At 35.3% G+C, this 20722-nt stretch overlaps 1 protein-coding gene across 2 annotated transcripts; it reads left to right on the top strand.

Annotated features, from left to right (window-relative positions):
* Positions 1-5573: 5573 nt before the first annotated feature.
* On the top strand, positions 5574-20153 carry scel (sciellin). Of its 2 annotated transcripts, none has more exons than XM_038302425.1 (28): positions 5574-5827; positions 7054-7082; positions 8905-8968; positions 9140-9202; positions 9423-9497; positions 9614-9646; positions 9783-9809; positions 9913-9945; positions 11014-11088; positions 11193-11261; positions 12107-12166; positions 12251-12319; positions 12428-12484; positions 13995-14051; positions 14132-14176; positions 14958-15020; positions 15156-15215; positions 16037-16081; positions 16169-16225; positions 16307-16354; positions 16442-16483; positions 16977-17027; positions 17106-17147; positions 17236-17298; positions 17433-17507; positions 18866-18974; positions 19290-19392; positions 19479-20153. In XM_038302425.1, the coding sequence occupies exons 2-28, from the start codon at positions 7067-7069 to the stop codon at positions 19493-19495; spliced, it is 1518 nt and encodes a 505-aa protein (XP_038158353.1). In that variant the 5' UTR covers positions 5574-5827; positions 7054-7066; the 3' UTR covers positions 19496-20153. The 2 variants fall into 2 exon arrangements, with proteins under 2 accessions (XP_038158353.1, XP_038158352.1); XM_038302424.1 differs by having other exon boundaries at positions 5577-5827; positions 14129-14176.
* Positions 20154-20722: the final 569 nt, after the last annotated feature.

Below are 20722 nucleotides of genomic sequence, written 5' to 3'. Positions count from 1 at the left end.
TGAAGTTGAATGAAGTAAGATTCCCATGTGTGAATAAGGTTAGAGACGAGTGGAGCTGCAAGGAGTTTAAATACTTAACGTGGATCACTTTAAGTACATGAGGTCAAGCTCACGAATCAGCAGGGCTTACCCAAGAGAGATGAGAGTGTAGTAACCAAGATTCTCTCATAAGAAAAAAAAAAAACAGGCTCAAGCTTGCTTTTAAACGGTCTAAAAGCAAAGTTTAAAAATAAAATACTTTCCTTTACATTTTCTTTATAGTATCAACTGATGTTATATTTATGAAAGGATTGGATTGCAGTACCCTTAACCTGAGGGTAAGGGTTTAAAAGCAGAGAAGGAAGAATGCATTTTCCTTGTTGAGATCTCTGTTTGCAGAAATGTTCTAGGTTCTCATTAGGCCTGAGCACCAAAGCTCTGCAAAGGCCTATTGTAATTAAAGTATTTATTATTTTTCTCCCGAATGAAACGCACATTTGGCGGCTTTGACATATTCAGAAACTCATCAATATGTGTAAAGTTTACGTATTGTATTTTAATGGAATTAGAAATGGGGTTGGTGAAACGGCTCAACAGCGCGCCCCAAAGTGAAATGGGGAAAATCGTAGGTAGCAGAGATTTGAAATTTGGTACATACATAGATCTCCCCAAACATGAAAAAAAGTGTCTTGGATGTTTTGTCTAAAACCCACAGGAAGTGGCCATTTTGGTTCAAAAGTCAATTTTTGGTCGTTTTTCATCAAACTTTAATTAACTCCTCCTAGGGAGTTTAAGCCACCAGCTTCAAACTTGGTCAGTAAGGCATATCAGATTTAAAGTTATCAAAATTGTGAGTTTTCGTGTACCGGTATGTTGAAGGGGCGTGGAAGGCCCAGAAGTTAGTGTATTTTTTTTGCAAGGCGTTTCACCATGACGATACCTTTGGCTCTCATTTCCACATAGATCTTTGATCCTGGACCAAAATCACCATGATTTATCCTACAGCGACCCCTCACAGGAATGCCGCCCAATATTAGGTGGGCCGCAGTCCTGCAGGTTTTAGAGGTTCCCCTGCTCCAGCACAGCTGATTTACATTGATAGTTGATCAACAGGCTTTTGCTGAACTGCAATCATCAGAATCAGCTGTGCTAAAGCAGAGAAAACCTGCAGGACAGTGGCCCTCGAGGACCAACTTTAGGGATGCCTGCTCTACAGTGTCCCCTAGAAACACTAAAACATGGGTGCTCATGTCCAGTCCTCAAGAGCTACTATCCTGCAACTTTTTGATGCAGCCATTTTTAACACACCTGAATCAAATGAGTGCCTCGTTGCTACGCCTTTGCAGAGCTAAATTACAGGATTTAGGCTTTAGATTCAGGTGTGCTAGAGAAGAGACGCATCTAAAAGTTACAGGATGGTAGCTCTTGAGGACTTGACTTGAGCATCCCTGCACTAAAACAACCAGCCCCATGCCATGCTTTTACTAAGGATTATGAAACTTTGCACACATGCCTATGCCTCTAGGATGCAAAAAAAAAAAAAAAAAGTCACTTTGAGCCATAGTCTAAACCCCATAGGAAATGAGCCATTTTGGTTGTATCTGATCGAACTCCTCCTGTAACTTTTGAATTACAGATTCCAAATCCACTCTACATTCACCTTAGGCATTAGGGATCAAAAGTTATCAAAAATAAACGTTCTACATCAAAGCATGTAGGCTTGGCCAAATGTCAAAATTACTTACAATGTTATCCCACAGGTCCTCATGGTCCTCTGTCCTGCATGTTTTAAGTGTTTCCCTGCTGCCATATGAATGAGTGATTAACAATTACATGCTAAGGAGTGAACATAATGAGATGAATCAGGTGAGCTGCATCTTCTCCATTTCTTTTTTTTTTATAGCACCTTTGATTATAAGAATAACAGTGTTTCCCCATTGTGGGACAGTAAATGGATTTTCTATTCTATTTATATATCTATTAAATATGTATTCTAAAAAAAAAAGCATTTCAAGTGTCTCTTTTTTCTTCTCTTTTTAAAATGAAAATGTTGACGTAATTGAAATGGAAGTGAGTCTGTTTTTTATAAAATTTTTAGCATCTACAGTAGTTTGCAGAAATAATGTGCAAACTGTTTACTGCTATTTTAGAAGTTAAATAATCCAAAAAGATTATTGCATGGCAACAAACACCAAAAGGTTCATAAATCATAAGAATTGATTAGGGGGACGGAATTTACTCAGCATTTTATTTTATTTATCGCTCTGACACGCTTCTCTCCTATGGATTTTTTTCTTTTTGTCCTCTTTGTAGTTGACCTCCATGATGAGTTTGTCCAGAATGAAAAAATGTAGAAAAAAAAAAAAAAAAAAAAAAAAAAGCAATACAAAGAGTAGAGAAGGCCGTGGTCCCAAACTGGACACCATGTGGATAGGGCCCTGCTGTGCTCTAGAACAGGTTAGGAAATCAGTTTATAAGGAGCAGTTCCCTTCTAAAGGCGAGAAAAATGGTCCTGCATAGAGATTGAATGGCCTGCTATAAAGGAAACCTTCTTCCCTCTTTAGTGCAAGATGTTTGTCTCTCAGATCTCGATTTCCTATTAGAGCCCCATGAGGCTGACAAGGTGACACCAATATTGACTCCTCCCACACCACTGAGATGGAGTTGATACCTTAAAAAATGGAATTGCTGGGAGAGCAGTGTGATGTTCCTTAAGGGAGTACACTACTTTTATAATTGTCGCTGTTTCTTTAAGTAATGTTGTATTTGTTTGTTTGTAAGGAATGTTGGGTTTGCAATAGAGTGACTGTTTTAGCCAAAACTCAAACCTTGCCCTGTGATTGTACCACCTTAACAAACCTGGTAAGAAAACAATGTTTAGGTCATGGGTGTTCTCTTTAAACACCACAACAACATAATATACAAAAATATCCATCTCTATTAGAAGTAGATGTTCACTTCACTGACTTTGTGACTATGTTTAAAATTGTAACAGCTGAATTAAACTTCACAAAAATACTGCAACAAGCTTCTAAACTTGGATCACAGTGTCACCTTAGGTAAATGAAACATTTTCTGGAAAAATATGACTCTTCTTGAGTATGTCAACATTAAAAGTATTGCACTCAATGTGAAGATTTTTGTCTATGATCAGCAACTCAGTGAAATGCCTCCTCACTAATGTGAGGCAATGAACTTTCCTCAGCTTATTGCGTTTTGTGCTACTTTTAGCACAAATAGTTTTTGAACGTTACAGTGTAAACATAGAGTTTTTAAAATAAAAGAGCTGAAAATATGTTTTCTTTACAACTCAAAGCGTTCTAAATTAAATATAATTACATGAAATCATTTGCAATCCATAAGAGAGGCTGGTTTAGGCTTTGTAATAAGATACTTCACCTGTCTTTATAAAAATCGGTTCTGAACACTGTTTGTGGGTTTTGCTATCACCAGTAGAGGGCAGTGTTTCATTTTCAGAAGAAAGGTTAATTACTAGAGATATACAGAGAGATGAAAACATCATTTTTTTTTGGTACAAAAAGATGCTGAAACAACCACAACAAAAAAGTAATCACGCTAAGATCACAAATATTTACTGTTTTAATCTTTTTTCATGTCTAAAGTTATTTGTTAATAAAGAATCTAGTATATATCTTTAGTAATTATGTACATTCTCATATAAATGGACCATCACCCAAATTCAAATAATAGTAAAAGGGGTTTATTGATTTGTTTCACTCGTTTTCGATTAAATATGACGACTTGAGACGAACAGATAATTTGATTTATATCAATTTAATCATGATTTTAATCACAAATTGAAATGTTATCCGATAAATTATATGAAGTTGTGTTTGCTGTATTTCAAAAAACAAAACAAAAACCCTTCGTTTCAAGTTGATTTGCAGAGTGGATGAGAAAATATCAGGGACTAAAATGTAAAATAGTTGTAATAACTAATAACTAAAAAGATAACAAACCTGGATGAATGAGCAGACGTTTACAGTTTTGTTTTTCTTTCCGGAAAATAGGCCGACTACATTTTTTAAAAGTTTGAGTAATACACATACGGTATATTGCTTTTACTGTGATGATAAATCAATGAATTCAAAATAAAATGACAGAATATCCTGCTGACCCTATTTCTTTATTTTCTCATCAAAATTATTTTAAGCATAGCTTCTGAATATTTTGATTTGTTTTTCCAGCACAAAAGCAGTGTTCTGCTTTTTTAACAATGCAGTTTTTTTAGTTTTTGTTTTTTTATCTTTAGTTTGAACAGTATGTCCTTGTTCATCAACACAGATGGTTAGTTTGTAAGAGAAAATATTAAGAGAATGTTGACTAAACTATAATTTCCAACTTGCATAGGTTGAAAAGAAAAATGTTGAGAAAGCCAAGTTAGGTTACATTGCAGCAGTTTTAATGTAACCAAGTTTCCTTCATTCTCAATAGCATCGCAGGTTAGATGCAGTATCAAAGTCAAGTCAGCTTCTCTGAGTGTCTCAGATTAAAAGCTGAATGGCTCTATCATTTGTTTTATGTTTGATCTTAGCCCACCTCCGCTGAAAACCATCAACAGTTTTAACATTATTAAAGATTGTGGATATTTAAAGGAAGTGTGTAGCAAAAATAAGTTTAGGACCTTAAAATCGTATAAAAAACTAAAATTCAAATGAGGTTTTGGGGAAAATGACTGTGCAGAGGTTCTCTTTCAAAACTTGTCATGGTTTGTTAATTAACAAAAAGTTTCAGCTGTCTTTATTCCAGGCTAGTCTGCATTCCTTCTTTACTGTCAGTGACTGGGAGGGGCTCGGCTATCAGGGACACATGCTGTCACACCCAGGCCAGGTATGAGAGTGGCTGCACACCTGTCATTCCTTTAAACACCCAGAACACGGCACACCTATTCACAGATTTTTCACTTACTCATAGGAGGAGAATCTTTTCTGTGGTTGAATGTTTCTAGTCATTTTAGAGCTAGAAGTGTTAACCTACAACCTTATGCCTTTTAAAAGTCTTCCCATAGATTTGTTCCTCTTTCCAAGACTTTCCTGCATATAGTCTTCCCACCAATTATCTTCATTGCTGGAAAATCAAGGCATCCACACGGCATAATGCTGCCACTACCCCGATTTCTAATGGAGGCATGTTCCAGAGGGGCCTGTGCTGCTTTACCTCTGTTGGATATTTATTTTTTTATGTAACCAGTGAAGTGGTAAATGTTAATATAAATGATTAAAACAGAATTTAAAATATATGAAATTGTGTAGCAAGAAGAAACGTTTCTTCTTCAGTCAAGGTTTTCTATCAGGGCTTTGTATGGAGCATCGTAATACTTTTATCAGCGCACATGAGTAAAGTACAGTCTTCTGTCATAATGTGGTAAAAGATCGAGTCCCCAGGGACACAGGTTTGTGATAAGCTCGAATCAGCTGGTTCGACTCACTCATGATTCTAATGCTTCAGAGATCAGTGTCATATTTTCAGCGTTGATTCATCTAGATTGTGCTAGAAAGATATCTCAACACAAAAGCTGAGGAGCAGGTTTACTAGCACTCCACCCAGGCCCATTAATTCTCAGCCTACAAGCAGAAACTACTAATTAGGAGGGAAATGATGACGATTCAGGAGGAAGAAAGATGTAGAGTGAGATTACAAAAAAAGAGAAAATTGTTTCTTTGATTCAGCTTCCAGGCCACTCCCTGGGGTGACCTCACCTTCAGGTTAAAAGTAGAAGCAATGACGAAGGTGCGACTTCACTGTGAGAAGTGATAGACAGGTGTTCTGAGCTGAGACGAAGCCAGGAGTTTATCTTTGAAAACGATTTACAGAGCCATCTTCAGAGGTAGGCCTCATATTTCCTATTCAAATCATTCAGTTAAAATTATATCATTTTAACATTTATAGTTGTTGTTTTAACCTAAAATAGAAATCTTTATTTGATCATATCTGTGAATATGCATGATTGAGGTTCAGAGGAAGCTGGACTTTCTCTCCATTCTCCAGAGTTAAACTTGCAGTGTTACTGAGAATGCTTTGCTTAACAGTTATGCACTTTTTCCTGGCAATAAGCCACTTACATTTTTTTTTAAATGATAAAAAAAAAATCACATTAAGAGTGCTTTCAGTTTTTATGAGCAGCTGATTTACTCCACAGATTTGCACCAGGAAGACATTCTTTCAGTGAGAGCATTTTTTTTTTGCTCTCACTGTTTTATTTGCTGACTGATGTCTGTTTGAAGAATGAAGCTAGATCTCTGGAGTCATTTCAGACAGAAATAACAAATGGAAACAATTCAAATATTTTCCACACTTTGAAGTGATAGTTACTTCTTTAATAGTCACATCTATTGTTGGTCTGGCAGCTGAACTAAAATAGTAAACAGTTTTCACTCAATGCAGTGAAAGCAGTGATTTAGTCCTGCTGATTTCAGGCACTCTAGAAAGAGGTTTAAATAAAAGAGAATATTAATTAAATGTTTTTTTCTTATGAAACTATGTTCCGGGATTGTTGCTCCACCTTACTATTTTAATTACAAATGTGAGCTTTTTTTTTTTTTTTTTTTTTTTAGCAAATAAGGATTACTTTAAATACGCAATGCTTACAAAGTGTAGAAACTTAATAAAAATACTGACCCTGGAGCGTGTGACTGATGATTATTTTTTCCTCTTAAGAGTATATCTGCTTTTGGATTCTGGGATTTACTACCTTTTGGTATGTTACTGTATGCCCCTCTTGTTTTGCTGACAATGCTGTGTTTGGAGAAGGAGTTGTTATGAAGGGTGGGTGTGTCTGTATGGGGGCCAAAAATCAAGACAAACCAGTTTACAGCTTAATCATTGAGTCTGGACGGAAGGTGCAGTGACAAACTAAATGACATTCAGTCATTAAAGTAAACTGCTGAGGAAATGATTAAAAATGTGCAGAAGGTGATAGAAAAAGTGGTTTCTGAACAGTTCTGTTTATTAAAAAATATGTTGAGAATCAACAAGCTTCTTTCCATTGATATTCTAAGGCTGTAGCGCCACCTGGTTCCCAGTTTACAGTGCTGCATTCTCTGTGTTTTTCAGGTGAAAGTCCAACATGAGCTACTCTAGTTGTAAGTACTGAACTTATAATGAATAATAAAACTGAAAATGACTTTCAAATAGTTTACAGTAGAGTTAAAAAGTATATATCCTGTCAAGACTTTTGCCTTTTCCTCACAATTGAATGTTTCAGATCATAAACTTTGTTTTACAATTTGACAAAGATAAACAGATTAAAAGAAGATGATTTTTTATTATTATTATTATGATTATTACAACAAAAATAATAACTATATATATGTATATATATATATATATATATATATGTATATATATATATATATATATATATATATATATATATATATATATATATATATATATATATATATATATATATATATATATATATATATATATATATATATATATATATATATATATATACATTACATTTTTACACCATTTCTAAGGATTCCGGGTTTCATATATGCCCAGTTAAATCCATTAGCTTCAGATAAACAACAGAATCCCCCCAAAACTGCATTAATTACTCATTTAGCTTAATCATCACAGACATCAATTGAATTGATTTATATCAGATCATTAAACAATATGGAGCAGACTGAGCAATAAATGTTATCTATGTGAGGGTCCAAAAGCCTAAACCATTGATAACCGTGGTGATGTGATATAATGGAGTTGCTTTGCTTTTTTTTCAGAATTGCACAACCATAAATTCTGCTCTACAGCAGAAAAAAAAAATCCTGATAATTCAGCAATCAATTCATAATCTAAAGGTCAAATAGCTGGGTAACCAAGTAGGACAATAATCCACCTTAAACCTGATTTCGCTGCTGCAGCATTAACGTAAACATTCAACTTAACACTTAATGGCACTTCCTTTTACACATGGTGGATGTTTTAGTTATTACATTAAGCATAATATGACTTTTCCATAAAGGAGGAGGTCAGTCTAGGAAGCTTTTTTTGCTTTATAAATAAAATCATGATTTAAAAACAGGTTATCTTTGCCTGACATTATGACCTGTTTATTAATCTGAAGCATTTAAACAAATGAGAACTCTTTAACATGACAAATAGTTGTTCAGACAATAGTATATATAGTTATTGGGCACAACTATAAATATGCTTTTTATAATAGATTTTCATATAAAGGCTAAGCTCTCTAATAATAATGGAGCTTTTCAGCAGGTGGCCCCAAATATTTCTTATATCAATATGTTATATATTTAAATATATCTATACATAATATATCACTTGAAATAGTTGAATCTAGTGAGTTATGACTTAAAGTCTCCATTAAATTTTGTATAACTTTGAGCAGAAATGTTTGATTTTTATGGTTAAAAGCATTAACTTTGAAACAGAAATTATGGTACCTTATACAAAATTTGCAACTTTCCTCTTTGTAAAGTTACACGGGTACAAGAATTGACTGTCAGCTGATTCAGTCAGGGTATCTTCCGTGGACGTCAGTGTTTAGTTAGCTGTTTAACAGAAAAGTTGCTGTAGCTTGGCAACTGCTGTTTCAAAACAGGCTTTCCTAAAGGCGAGGGAAAGGTGGGGCTCCTTTAGATTCCATTCCATGACTGTTTGTGTTTTTCCTAACCAGAAATATTTCCAAACAACTCAATCGGTCTGCTTTGCAAGCAAGATCGTCTTATTTCTCCCAGCTGGACTGGAGACCATAGCAACAAGTGGGGGAGGGTCAGCAGGGCATCACTGTATTAGAGATAATTTCCCCCCCCCCTGTAGTAGAAGTTAGTTAAAATGACCTCTGGTGTCTCAAAAATACCTTTAGGCAAATTAAGCTATTTGTTGTAATGTCCAAATATTTGCCAGAGTGATGACAGTTATGTCTGTTTTCAGCCAAGACCCTGCTGAAGGACAACAGCTGGATTAGAAAGACTGATGATGAAGACGAGCCTGTCGAGTAAGTCACAAAACAGATGCAGCAGTGAGGTTTGGCTGGACAGACGAGTTACCTGTAATCAGCGCACCTTCAGAGACACTTACATTCCTTTAGAAAGTCAACGTGTTGACGCATAACTGCATGAATGAATGGATGCATTCATTTTGGTTTTTTTTTTTTTCAATCCCACAGCCGAGACCCAAACTTTGGCAAAACTGTCTTGAGTCGAGTCAAGAGCAGTGAAACTTCTCTGAGGTAAAACAAACATGTAGATCACAAGTACTAAGTGACTAGTGGGATTTATGAATTAAATTCTCCTTATATATTATATATATATATATATATATATATATATATATATATATATATATATATATATATATATATATATATATATATATATATATATATATATATGTCTGTGTGTATGTATGAATATGTACGTTTTCATTTCCCTTTTTTCCCATTTACACAGTATCTCAGAAACTGAGCCACAGAAAACTACGGTAACAAAAAGTTCATCTTCATCTGTGCAAGCTCTCAGCAAGAGGTAAAGTCACTCTAGCTTGATAACTTTTTTTTAAAGATGAGCAATAAATAAATAAATAAATAGTTAAATAAATAGATTGCAAGAAGAACCTTAACTTAAGAGTTTCATTGTTGCAGGTTCAGTGGAAGTAAAGAGGAGCTGAAAACCACGTGGGTTTATTCTACTTTTCGTTACTCCTACATTTACCATTAATAATATTTGTGTAAATATTTATTAAAAATATGATCATATTTAAGTTGGGTTCTAGTGTAGACCTGTGTCTAATGTATGTTTCTGTTCTTTTAGCACCACCCCTTCTTCCTACTCAAAAAGGTACATTATTATATATTATATTCTTGTATAGATATAGATTTTGTGTTTTATATGCAGATTCATATACATTTTTTATGCTTAAACCCGTTTTTTGTTCAATCAGACCATTAAGTGGGAAGACAGAACCTTCCAGCAGGTAAGCATTACTCAGATAGACTAAGGCCTATAGAGTCACCCCTGGGTGATTAAATCAATCTGTTATCGCACCTGCATCAATCTCATACCACAGTATTTTTCCAAAAGGGAATTTTGGATACTTTATTCTGCCTCCTTTACCAGCCTCCGGATTTTTTTTTCCTGTTGATAAACAGACATGGTTCCTCCTTCAGCTTTGCTTGTCAAAGTTTCCATTGAACTGAGCGTATTAATTTGAGTGTATGTAAGAAAACCTTTACCTCACTAGTGACTGGCGACTAAAGTATAACTAACCTAAAATACATCTTATATATACTTTCTAATTTTAAAGAGTGAGTGATAAAAATGTGCCTCTTTATCGTGTCATAACAATGCGCCAGGATGGAGTTAATCATGCCATAGGATGCACCACCTATCCTTTAATATTCATAGTTGTTATAAAATGGATTTCTATTATGCAAATGGATAATTATTACTTATTAAAATGTTTATGAAGACTCTGGTTCATTTAAAAAGGTAAAGTAAAAATAAATTGATCTTTATTGCTTTCACAACTCTCTATATTTAAGCCATCCCCTTTGGGGAACAGTGTGCTGCCATTGTGCAGCGCCCAGGGAGCAGTGTGGGGTTAAGGGTCTTTGTTCAGAGAGCCAGAGTGGCAGTCTGTGGGAATGGGTTTTGAACTCACAACCTCAGGATTCCAAGCCCTATGCCCTAAACACTGGGCTACCACTGCCCCTTTAAAGTATACTCCAAAACACGATTTGGGTACATTTATTCATCAAGATTTTCTCTCTTTTACCCAAAAGATTTCCCCCTCACTGTATGTGTTTTTCAACATGTTTTGAGATTTTGCTGCTGCAATACAAGTTGTGTTAATATTAGTTTTATTTATCTACTTTTTTGACATATATTTTACGAGAGATGTCAAAATATGTGTTGAAAATGAAACTTTATGAAAAACAAAAATATTTCACAGCATTTTTGTTTTAGAACCAAAGTTGATAACCAGCAAGAAAAATGTAGAGTAGAAATAAAGGATTTATTGATTATTTTTGCCCTCTTTTAGCACTAAAACAAAAACTGTGACCAAAGATGGGACAAGTGAGACCACCACCACCATTACCACCACCCAAAGTGTCAAGTAAGGAATAATATATCCGTCCTAAAGTATTTTGATTTGTTCCATCACTGTAGATGTTTACTCATTATCGTGGCTTTTTAATTAAATCTTTTGTTTCTGTATAGGTCCCCTGTGACCAAATCGCCCACTAAAACGGAAACTTTCATGGAGCGCGTCAAGGCCTCAAGCAAAGGGTAAAAATTGATCCAATTCAAGACAGAAAAAAAAAATATTTTAAATTGGTGCTGTTGTGTAACATAAACTACATTGTGTTGTTAGTTAATGGTTTTTTTTAAAGAAAAATTAGATTTTCATTGCCATATATTAGAAATCATCTGCCAAACACTGCCATTGGTCAGTGAAATCACTATTTAATACGCTGTACAATAACTATATATATAAATGTCTATCTGTGTATATATATATATATATATATATATATATATATATATATATATATATATATATATATATATATATATATATATATATATATATATATATACCTATTTAATACCTTGTGCACTATATTTATAAATACCTATTTATATAAAATTCTATTTAATACCCTGTGCAATAACTATATTTAAAAATACCTATTTATATAACTACCTATTTAATACCCTGTGCAATAACTATATTTATAAATACCTATTTATATAAATACCTATTTAATACACTGTGCAACAACCTGCGCAATAATCCTGTTAAATAAGCGATTATTGTTTGACTATTGACTATTGAGCCGATGCGACAAGTGATATCTCCACTGTAAGATCAATAGTCTATCTTATCTTTTCTTATCTTGAAATTATTCTCTATGTGGGTTTTTAAAGCTGCACCAGCAGCACCAAAAGCAATTATTTATTAACCTAATTATTCCATTAAAATACTAATTTGAGAAGTTTCTAAGGCATTCAATGGCATCAAAAACACAGGACAGTCTTAATAAAGTATGTTTGCTTCTGAGTCTTAAAATGTTCTTCCACATTATTATAATTGAAAATAAAGGTTGGTTGTCATGTCTTCTCACATTTAGTTCACAGTATTCAACCTACTCATCTACCAAGACGACAAAACCAACAACCACTCCTAAAGAGTAAGTTAGAAGCCCTTTACGTTGTAATTAAATTGTCATTTGTACCTTTCTTTTATATTTAACTTATAATATATCTCCAACCAGTGCGGAGGACCAGCTTTACAACTCACTCACCCCCTCGCCAGGGAAGGAGGATTCTAAAACTACGGACAGGTGACATTTTTTTAATAACAGAGCTTAAAATTTTAGGAATCAGCCTTTAGTATAAGGCAATGCTTGGATAAATACTTATTACAATTTTTTTTATTTTTGTCTCCATAGAAAAACAACAGTGACAACAACTGAGACTGTGACAGTAAAAACTGACAGCAATGAAAAGTAAGTTTGATCCCATACTTTCATAGGTCTCATCCCTCCAAATTATACAACTTCCTGTTAGGTGACACTATTTAATCGGATAAATATACCACTAAATGAACTCTAGGCAACATAGATGCAAAAATCTCTTTGCATCTATGTCAAACGCATGTTAAAGGTAGAGTGGAGGATGTTTTTTTTCTGGGTGGATCATCAAAATAAGTGGTCCTCCTAATTGTCGATCATTCTGGTGATTTATTTACGTAAGGCTGTCCTACGTGCTCGTCCCCATTTTCACTTACCAGTGGTGAGTCTGACATAGTGGAAAAATTGCAAATCTTTTGGAAAGTAAGCTTGCCTGAGAGATGCAAACATCAACTTTTAAAGAGAGCGTGCATGAGGAGAAATGGGCATGTGCATGCTCTCACACGTGTTTAATAGGCATTCCCTCTTGGGAGCGGGTACAGGGTTGTGCATATACTTTTTTTTTTAAAGTGGAGAAGGTGAGTCTTTTTTAAAATTCATAAAAATCCTCCACCATACCATTAAGATGTGATCCATTATGTGATGCAGTGCAGTGCCACATAATCAGAGATGGCAAAAGTACTCACTTTCCGTACTTGAGTAAAAGTACAGATACTTGTGTTAAAAAATACTCTGGTAAAAGTGGAAGTACTGATTAAACTTCTTTACTCAAGTAAAAGTAACAAAGTACAGGCTTGTAAATTTACTTAAAGTATAAAAGTAAAAGTAGAAACCACTTTTTTCATGCCGTTGCCTACATTTTAAATGGATGTCTGCCAATAGGACTAGATCTCCGTTGTGTTCACTTTCAATCATCTCGTCGTCCATGCTACTATGCTAACGCCACCGCCACCAAGCTGCAATGATTTGCAGCTAATGAATACCGCCGAATCTGTCGATTCATCTTGTAGTGGTGCGTCAAATGCAACGTAGATTCCCATCCAATTAGATTGAATTTGGTATTGATGACGTGAAAAATAATAACGGTAACTCCACTGAAATGATTCAAAACTAAAGTAACGAGCAAATTTTTTAAAATGTAAGGAGTAGAAAGTACAGATATTTGTGTAAAAATGTAAGGAGTAGAAGTAAAAAGTCGCCATAAAAATAAGTAGTAAAGTAAAGTAAAAATATCAGAAAAATCTACTTGAGTACAGTAACGAAGTATTTGTACTTCGTTACTTCCCATCTCTGCACATAATGCATTAAAATGCGATGTAAACCGGTCTAATACATTGTGATAAAATGTGCCACAGCATTTTACAATACAGGATTTGCAATAATATATGCAACATGATACTATATAGTGTTATACAATGTTCTATTTTTTGATGCAACATAACTCTAATGTGATCTAAGGCATAATAATGCAACACAGTATAATATAAGAACATATTGTTATAAGACATGTGTCTTATATTAATACACAGAGTGAAATGTAACTGCATAATGTTTACTTATTATAACAGGCAATTGATTTTTTGATGGGTACATTATATCTTAACAGGGCTGACGACAACCTGTATGAATCCCTCATGCCCAATTCCATCACATCTCCTGATAGGTGAGACGTCGTTTTTACAATTAAAAAAACAACCTAGTGTGTTATTCTGATGCTCAAACATCCAATCACTATCTCAGCAGCACAATCACCACAAAGACAAAGACTGTTGTGGACAGCAGCAAAGAGTGAGTCGCCAAAAACTGTTTTTATTTTTCATTTCAAATGCATCCAAATAGATAAGATGCTCATTTCAAATGCTTGCGTTTAGAACAAATCAAAAAGAATAGATATGTTTGTCTTAATTCGAAAACTCAAAGTTGACAAAAAAACGAACAAATGAGAAGCTGCTATAATCGTAATCTTGAACATAAATTGGCCACAGATTTACTGCATCAGCAGTTAATACTACCCACAATGAGTTGTTATATAATGTCTTTTTTTTTTTTTTTTTTTCTCGATCTTCTGTTGAGAAAATGCAGGCTGATTCAGGGCTCAGATGCTCTGTAGGTGTGAGAACAGTGAATGTGTGAGGGTACAGTGTACTTGTCGACTTCCTCTGTGTGTTTTCTGCTCCGTTAAGCCACAGAGTTGGCAGACTGAGGAACATATTAACTGTAAATGGATCTTAGCAATTGAAAAATAAGGATAAGTCTATACTAAATGGGAGCAGGTTGGTAATAAAAATTTTAAACAAACGCTTTTGTAAAACATCACTGATCCATAATCAATTCATCGTTTAATTCAAACATATTCTTAATCCTAATAATTATGTAATAACCACTACAGTATGACTTATTTTGAAAAAGCTGTAAATATGTCCTTTTCATATGTGTATGAAATGTGACCTGCAGTTGTTACCACAATGTTTGAGCCCAATGTTTTGCAAAGAATAATTTTTTATTTCATATTGATAATAAGAAGCAGTATATTTGGCACCCTACTGAATAAATATATTCTTTCTTGCAGCGCTGAGAATCAGCTGTATGACTCACTGATTCCCAATTCTATCAAAGACAAGGATGGAGACAGGTAGCACTCTTTTTCTAAACTGCACATTTTAACCTATGTAAATCACCAGTAGCTGGTTATATCCCAGTTATGAAATGTTGAGCAGAAAGATATGTAACTCTGGACATAAGATGCTTAAACATTTTTTTATCTCAGTTACAGAAAAACAACTATTTCCAGCAGTGAGACTGTGTCGGTGAAGAGGTCTTACAATGGGTGAGTTAATCCGCCTCATACATGCAGCAGGTCAGACCTTTAGAATGAGTATGAGCCTTTATTATCCTGTCTGCTCTGGGCAGGAAGTGGTCCCACAGCAAAATGCCGCCACCACCATACAGTTTCTACTTTATTGTTAGGTTTTAAAACCTCATCTTGACTTCTGACTCCTCTCATTATTGTGTCCAAAAAAATTTTTCTTCTCAAACTGGAGAACATTTCTCCAGAGAGCTTTCGGCCTGTCCATATGGGCAGCTGCAAATTCTATCTAAGATTTATTTAAAAAAAAATTATTTTGAAGAAGGGATTCTTTCTTTATTGGCACACTCCCTGTCCATGATGATGTTAAACTCGTAGATAGTGACCCTGGTATAACGATATCTTCCTATTCATTTCTAGCTACATACCAAAAAAGCAACTAATTCAAATTCCTACAAAAATTTCTGAAGTTTATGAATGGCTGCAAAAACTATGGGATTTCTCTGTTATTCACAAAGTGGCATTTATCCAAATGTTAATAGGAACACAAGTCATAGCTGAGGTTGTGTGTGTTATTGAGATAGTGTGTGAATGAGAGGAAATGAAAGTTCTTAATTTATAAATCCATTCCTAGATATATTATTTAAAAAATCCCCCGCTAATTAACTGTTAAAATGTAGCATTAAAAGCACAAAATGAAAGCTTACATGCCTATGGAGCATGCATGCAAACAACTAACAGGAATGCTATGGTTCTAAAGCTACTATTAACATAACCTTTAATAACAGTGCTTATAATACTGGGTCGTCTGTTGAAATGTTTTGTCTTATTTTGATTTCAAGAGATGACACCAAAACGACAACAACCATAACAAAGTCCCCCTCTACGTAAGATGAAACCTCCATCTCTCATTTATGTGTATCTGAGTTAGGGCTGTGATGGACGTCGTTAACCTAATGTTTTTTTTCTAACAGGCCAGTGGATGACCTGTACGACTCCCTCCTGCCTAAAGGCATCACATCCCCTGTCAGGTGAGACGTCTCAGCCTTTAATGAGCAGATAAAATAGACCAGTTGTTCAATGCATTGGTAAAATATTTCATCTCTCAACAGTTCAAGCACCACAGTGAAGGACACTGTCATAGTCACCAGCAGGAAAGAGTGAGTGGCTTTGTCTTTCTTTTTCAAATATTGGAGAAAAATCAATTCTCAGGAATGAACTTATGTTTTTTTTCTTCTTTTTTTCAGGGAAGAAAGCCCATCAACACCGTCCTCAACACGAACCACCAGGTAAGAAAAGAATAAGCTCTAATTCCTACATAATAACAACAATTGATTGCTTTTTTTAATCGTAATGCACCTGGCTCTTGTAACTGAAAAAGGAGGCGATTATTTAAAGCCTTTTACTTAGTGCTCTGCACAATTTTTTTTTTGCCATTTTAACCCAGATTTCACTGCAAAACTGGGAGTTTTATGTACTAATCAATCCCAAGTTGCACAAGTACAGAAAATGATGCATCCTTTTAAGTTTTTTTCTTCAAAAGAAAAAGAGGTGATATTGAACAGTATATAAGTAACCTGAGTTAAAGCTATGCTTTGATGTAAAGCGTTTAATAGTAGCTCTGACTGCTTGTTTGGGGTCTTTGTGCTGCTGGAAGGTGAACTTAACAAATCTCTTGTCCTTTCCAGTTTTTATAGAAAGAGAAGTTTTTTAATGCATTAGTTGAACTAAAACAGAGACAATCCCTTTACTGAATCCAACCTTTGCTGTTTTGATGTGCAGCTACAGCTCATACACTGATGATACACCCTACACTCGCAGCGGTTCATACAGGTAAATGATCTAGCACTATAAATTATATCTGTGGGGTTTCTGTTTTCTTTAATCTATTCTGTGTTTGTGCAACTACAGCAGCGACTATAAAACCTACTCATACTCCAGAACAGACTCCAGGTGGGTGGCACAATGAGTGGGCACCCTTAAGATAAAGAATAGGTGAAAGTGAGAGGTAAATGTATCTGTTATTCTGTTTTTGTTGCAGTTATGAGTACAGCAGCCTCAACAGCCCCTCTCACTATTCCTCCACATCCTACAAGAGTAGCAGGTATGAAATTATCTCAAATGTGGATAGATTTTGGTGGAAAATATTTGTTATAATAACAACATTGTTTTGATTTAAATTAGGATAGGTTTTGGTGCTAAATTTTTGTTATAATACTTTTTTTTTTACTCACACAGCTTGTCAGATGACATTCTGTCTGATCCAATCTACTCCAAATCTTCCAGCAAGAGTGTTTATCAATCCTCTGAGAGGTAAGAAAACAGCATCAGCATAAAAAGAAAAGAGAAACCTAAATAAAGAAGTGAATATGAAAGTTTAGATTTGCCAGAAGCTAAATACAAAGTCAGCATTGTACTTCTTCTGATGTAAATCAACCCTTAGGTTTACAACGCTCATTACCTGAGCATGTTAGCTTAGCATATATCCGAGCCTGTGGAGAAGCTTGATAAAAAACAATGATCTGTTCAGGCAAATCCATGTTAATGTTCAGAGCAGTTATACCGAGACACTACAACGTGAGAAGGAAAGGACATGTTCACCAATGCATTCAGGTCTTATTATTTTGACAACATTATTCACTACAAAAATGTGTTAAAGGGGTCATAGAATGCAAAACTGAGTTTACATTGACATAAATGAATAACGAGAGTTCAGGGGGTGACATGGACGTACAGAGAAGTTCAAACCCCATCGACACCTTCTTTCTCTGCAAATCCTACAATGCAAAACTTCCACCACAAAATGGACGAAATCAAACGAAGCCCCGAATTGACGTCAATTCGTCATCAATTGACGTCATGCAGGGTCGCTGACTAGACGGGACCGGGGGGAAGCAGGCAGGACGAAGCATAGGTCCGCCGTTGTACAGGCTACCGTCACTGGGTCGGGTTTGGTCACTCCGTCCCCCACTGGCTCCCTGTTTCGACTGCGTGCTGCACTGTAGTCGACCAAAACGCCGGACGATTTTGAAATCCCCCCCCAGACATTTTTTTTAGGTATGAAAAGTAGGGCATGTCAGACAAAAAGAGGACGTCTGGTCAACCTACCATATCAACAATTTGATATTTCAGGGAGTGAGTGCTTGTTGCTATGATGCTTCTTTGCTCAGCAGCTCGCTCATTGTAAACCAACCAATCAGCGCACAGCTCATCTAAACATTCATGATCATACCATAAAAGGAAGAAAACCTGTCATTTCATTCTAGGGCTTTTAATCAGGCTTGCATTGGGGCTCATAGAACAGCAAATATGCCATTTTCAGCCCAACTAATGTTACACACCCTATTCAGAGACCTTAAGGACCAGCACCAAATACCCTATATAATCATTCTATGGCTCCTTTATGGTTGTTTTTTTTTGTTATGTTTAAATGTGTGCAGCCTAAAAGTCTTAGATAACTCTTTGTCAATTAAAAGCTTGAAGAGTCATTAATCAAAAAGAAGCTTATCCTCTAAGAACCGAAAGATATCTGTTGATTGAACGTCTTATAATATTCCTGCAAAGACAGGAATTACTGGCTGTTGAGTTATAAGTCTTCTTTAAGACAACATTAAAGGTAACATGTTGTATTAACTGTTAAACTAGACTGACGATGATAATGTTTGAACCAGGCCTGTGCTGGAGAAGGACCTGTGCACCTCCTGCCGTAAGCCCTTCACTGGTGATGCCAAGATGGTCCTGGACGAAATGAAGATCAACTGCCACGCATCCTGCTTTAAAGTAAGCCCTTTGATTTCACCACGCTATTTTTCTCCATGAACTCAACCAATCAGGACATTTGTGGTTGCAATGAAGCAAAATGTGTAAATCCAGACCACTCCCTGTCAATATATATTAAAAATAATCAAAACAAATCACTGAAGTCCTCATTGTGGTATTATGATATACACACAGTGTATTTCAAGCAGTTCTTACATAAATGTACTTATTGACATTTATCCAGTGAAGGACTGATGCTAACAGCCATCAGCTGTAGCTGCTATGTACTAAGCATGATTATCCCTCCCTCCTTTAAGCATCTGCTTCTTTTGGCAGTGTGACGTCTGTAACGGCTCTCTGGGTAATCTGAAAGCCGGGGACAGCATGTGGATCTACAAACGCATGGTGCACTGCGAGAACTGCTTCGAAATCACCAGAGGTAAATGAGCCATCTCATCGGTGTTCCTGCATTTAGCTCTCCAATCAATAAATATCAATAAACACTATTCCTTTCCTCCCTCACAGATAAATGGCGCCGCTGAGCCTCCTCTCAGATTAAGCCAACTGTTGCATTCTGATACTATGGGTGACGTGGGTCGTACTAAGACATCTTTGAGTGGGGTGCTTCCGAAAAAAAAATCAGAGTTTAATCATGTGAATTACATTTTTATGTGGCAATACAGGCCACACATGGCATGAAATCTACTGTACTTTACAAGTGTTGTCTTTACATCTATATTTTATATCTGTTTCTGTCCTAAATGTGCTTTTTTGGGGACTTGTGAGCAATGTAAGAGGATACATTACAATACTGAGGGCCGGGGGCTTTTTCTTTGTGCAATAAGGCATATAAACTCCTATATATACACCGCCTCCCCCAAAATAAAAAGTCCTTGTTCTTTTAGTTTATGTTTACAGCTAAATTATTACGTGATAATACAGAGCCCCCAAACGTAACGCATTTGAAACCTTCGCCATAAGTCATGCAGAGGATAACAAAATGGCGGTTATTAAAAATTCAGATTTTTTGTTGTTGTTGATTTTAGACAATTTTTATTGATTGGATGATTAAATCACAAGAAAAAGGCCAGGCTGTCTTTGTTGTTTGAGGGGAATATGAGTACATATGCATTTCTCTGTATAAGTCTGTCTTTGCCTTTGTAAAGTCTGTAATTGGGTCAATAAAGCTGCAATAATATATATTCAATGTCTTTTGCAATTTGTTATGCTCTAAAGAAACAAATTGTTTGATTTTTTTTTTTGTATTTTTTTTTTATTGCAGAAAAACAGATTAAGTTACAGTATGTAAAAATTAATAGGATATAACTCCAAAAGGAAAGGCAAAGGTTATTGATCAGATCAGTTATTTGAATCATATCTATTTGTATCTTTTTTGTCAACCTCCTATTTATGCCACCACTGTGACTTTTATATATGTATGACTAATACGTTTAAAAAGTGACTTTGAAAATTTTTAATTTTCTTTGTTGACATCTTAATGGTAGAGTGGAGGGTTTTCACGAATTTTTGAAAAGACCCGCCCTCTCCATAAAAAAAAGCACATGCAAAACCCTGCACTCGCTACTGAAAGGGAAGGTCTATTAAATGCTTTTGAGAGCGTGCACGAGCCCATTTCTCCTTGTGCACGCTCTGTTTAAAAGTGACTGTTTCCATCGCTTATGCAAGCTTACTTTCCAAAAGATTTGCAATTTTTCCACTATGTCAGACTCACCACCGTTAAGTGAAAATGGGGACGAGCATGTAGGAAG

Source organism: Cyprinodon tularosa, unplaced genomic scaffold (assembly GCF_016077235.1).
Source record: "Cyprinodon tularosa strain WSP-4 unplaced genomic scaffold, ASM1607723v1 ctg49, whole genome shotgun sequence".
NCBI lineage: Eukaryota > Metazoa > Chordata > Actinopteri > Cyprinodontiformes > Cyprinodontidae > Cyprinodon > Cyprinodon tularosa.
This window is presented reverse-complemented; position numbering and strand designations above follow the sequence as displayed.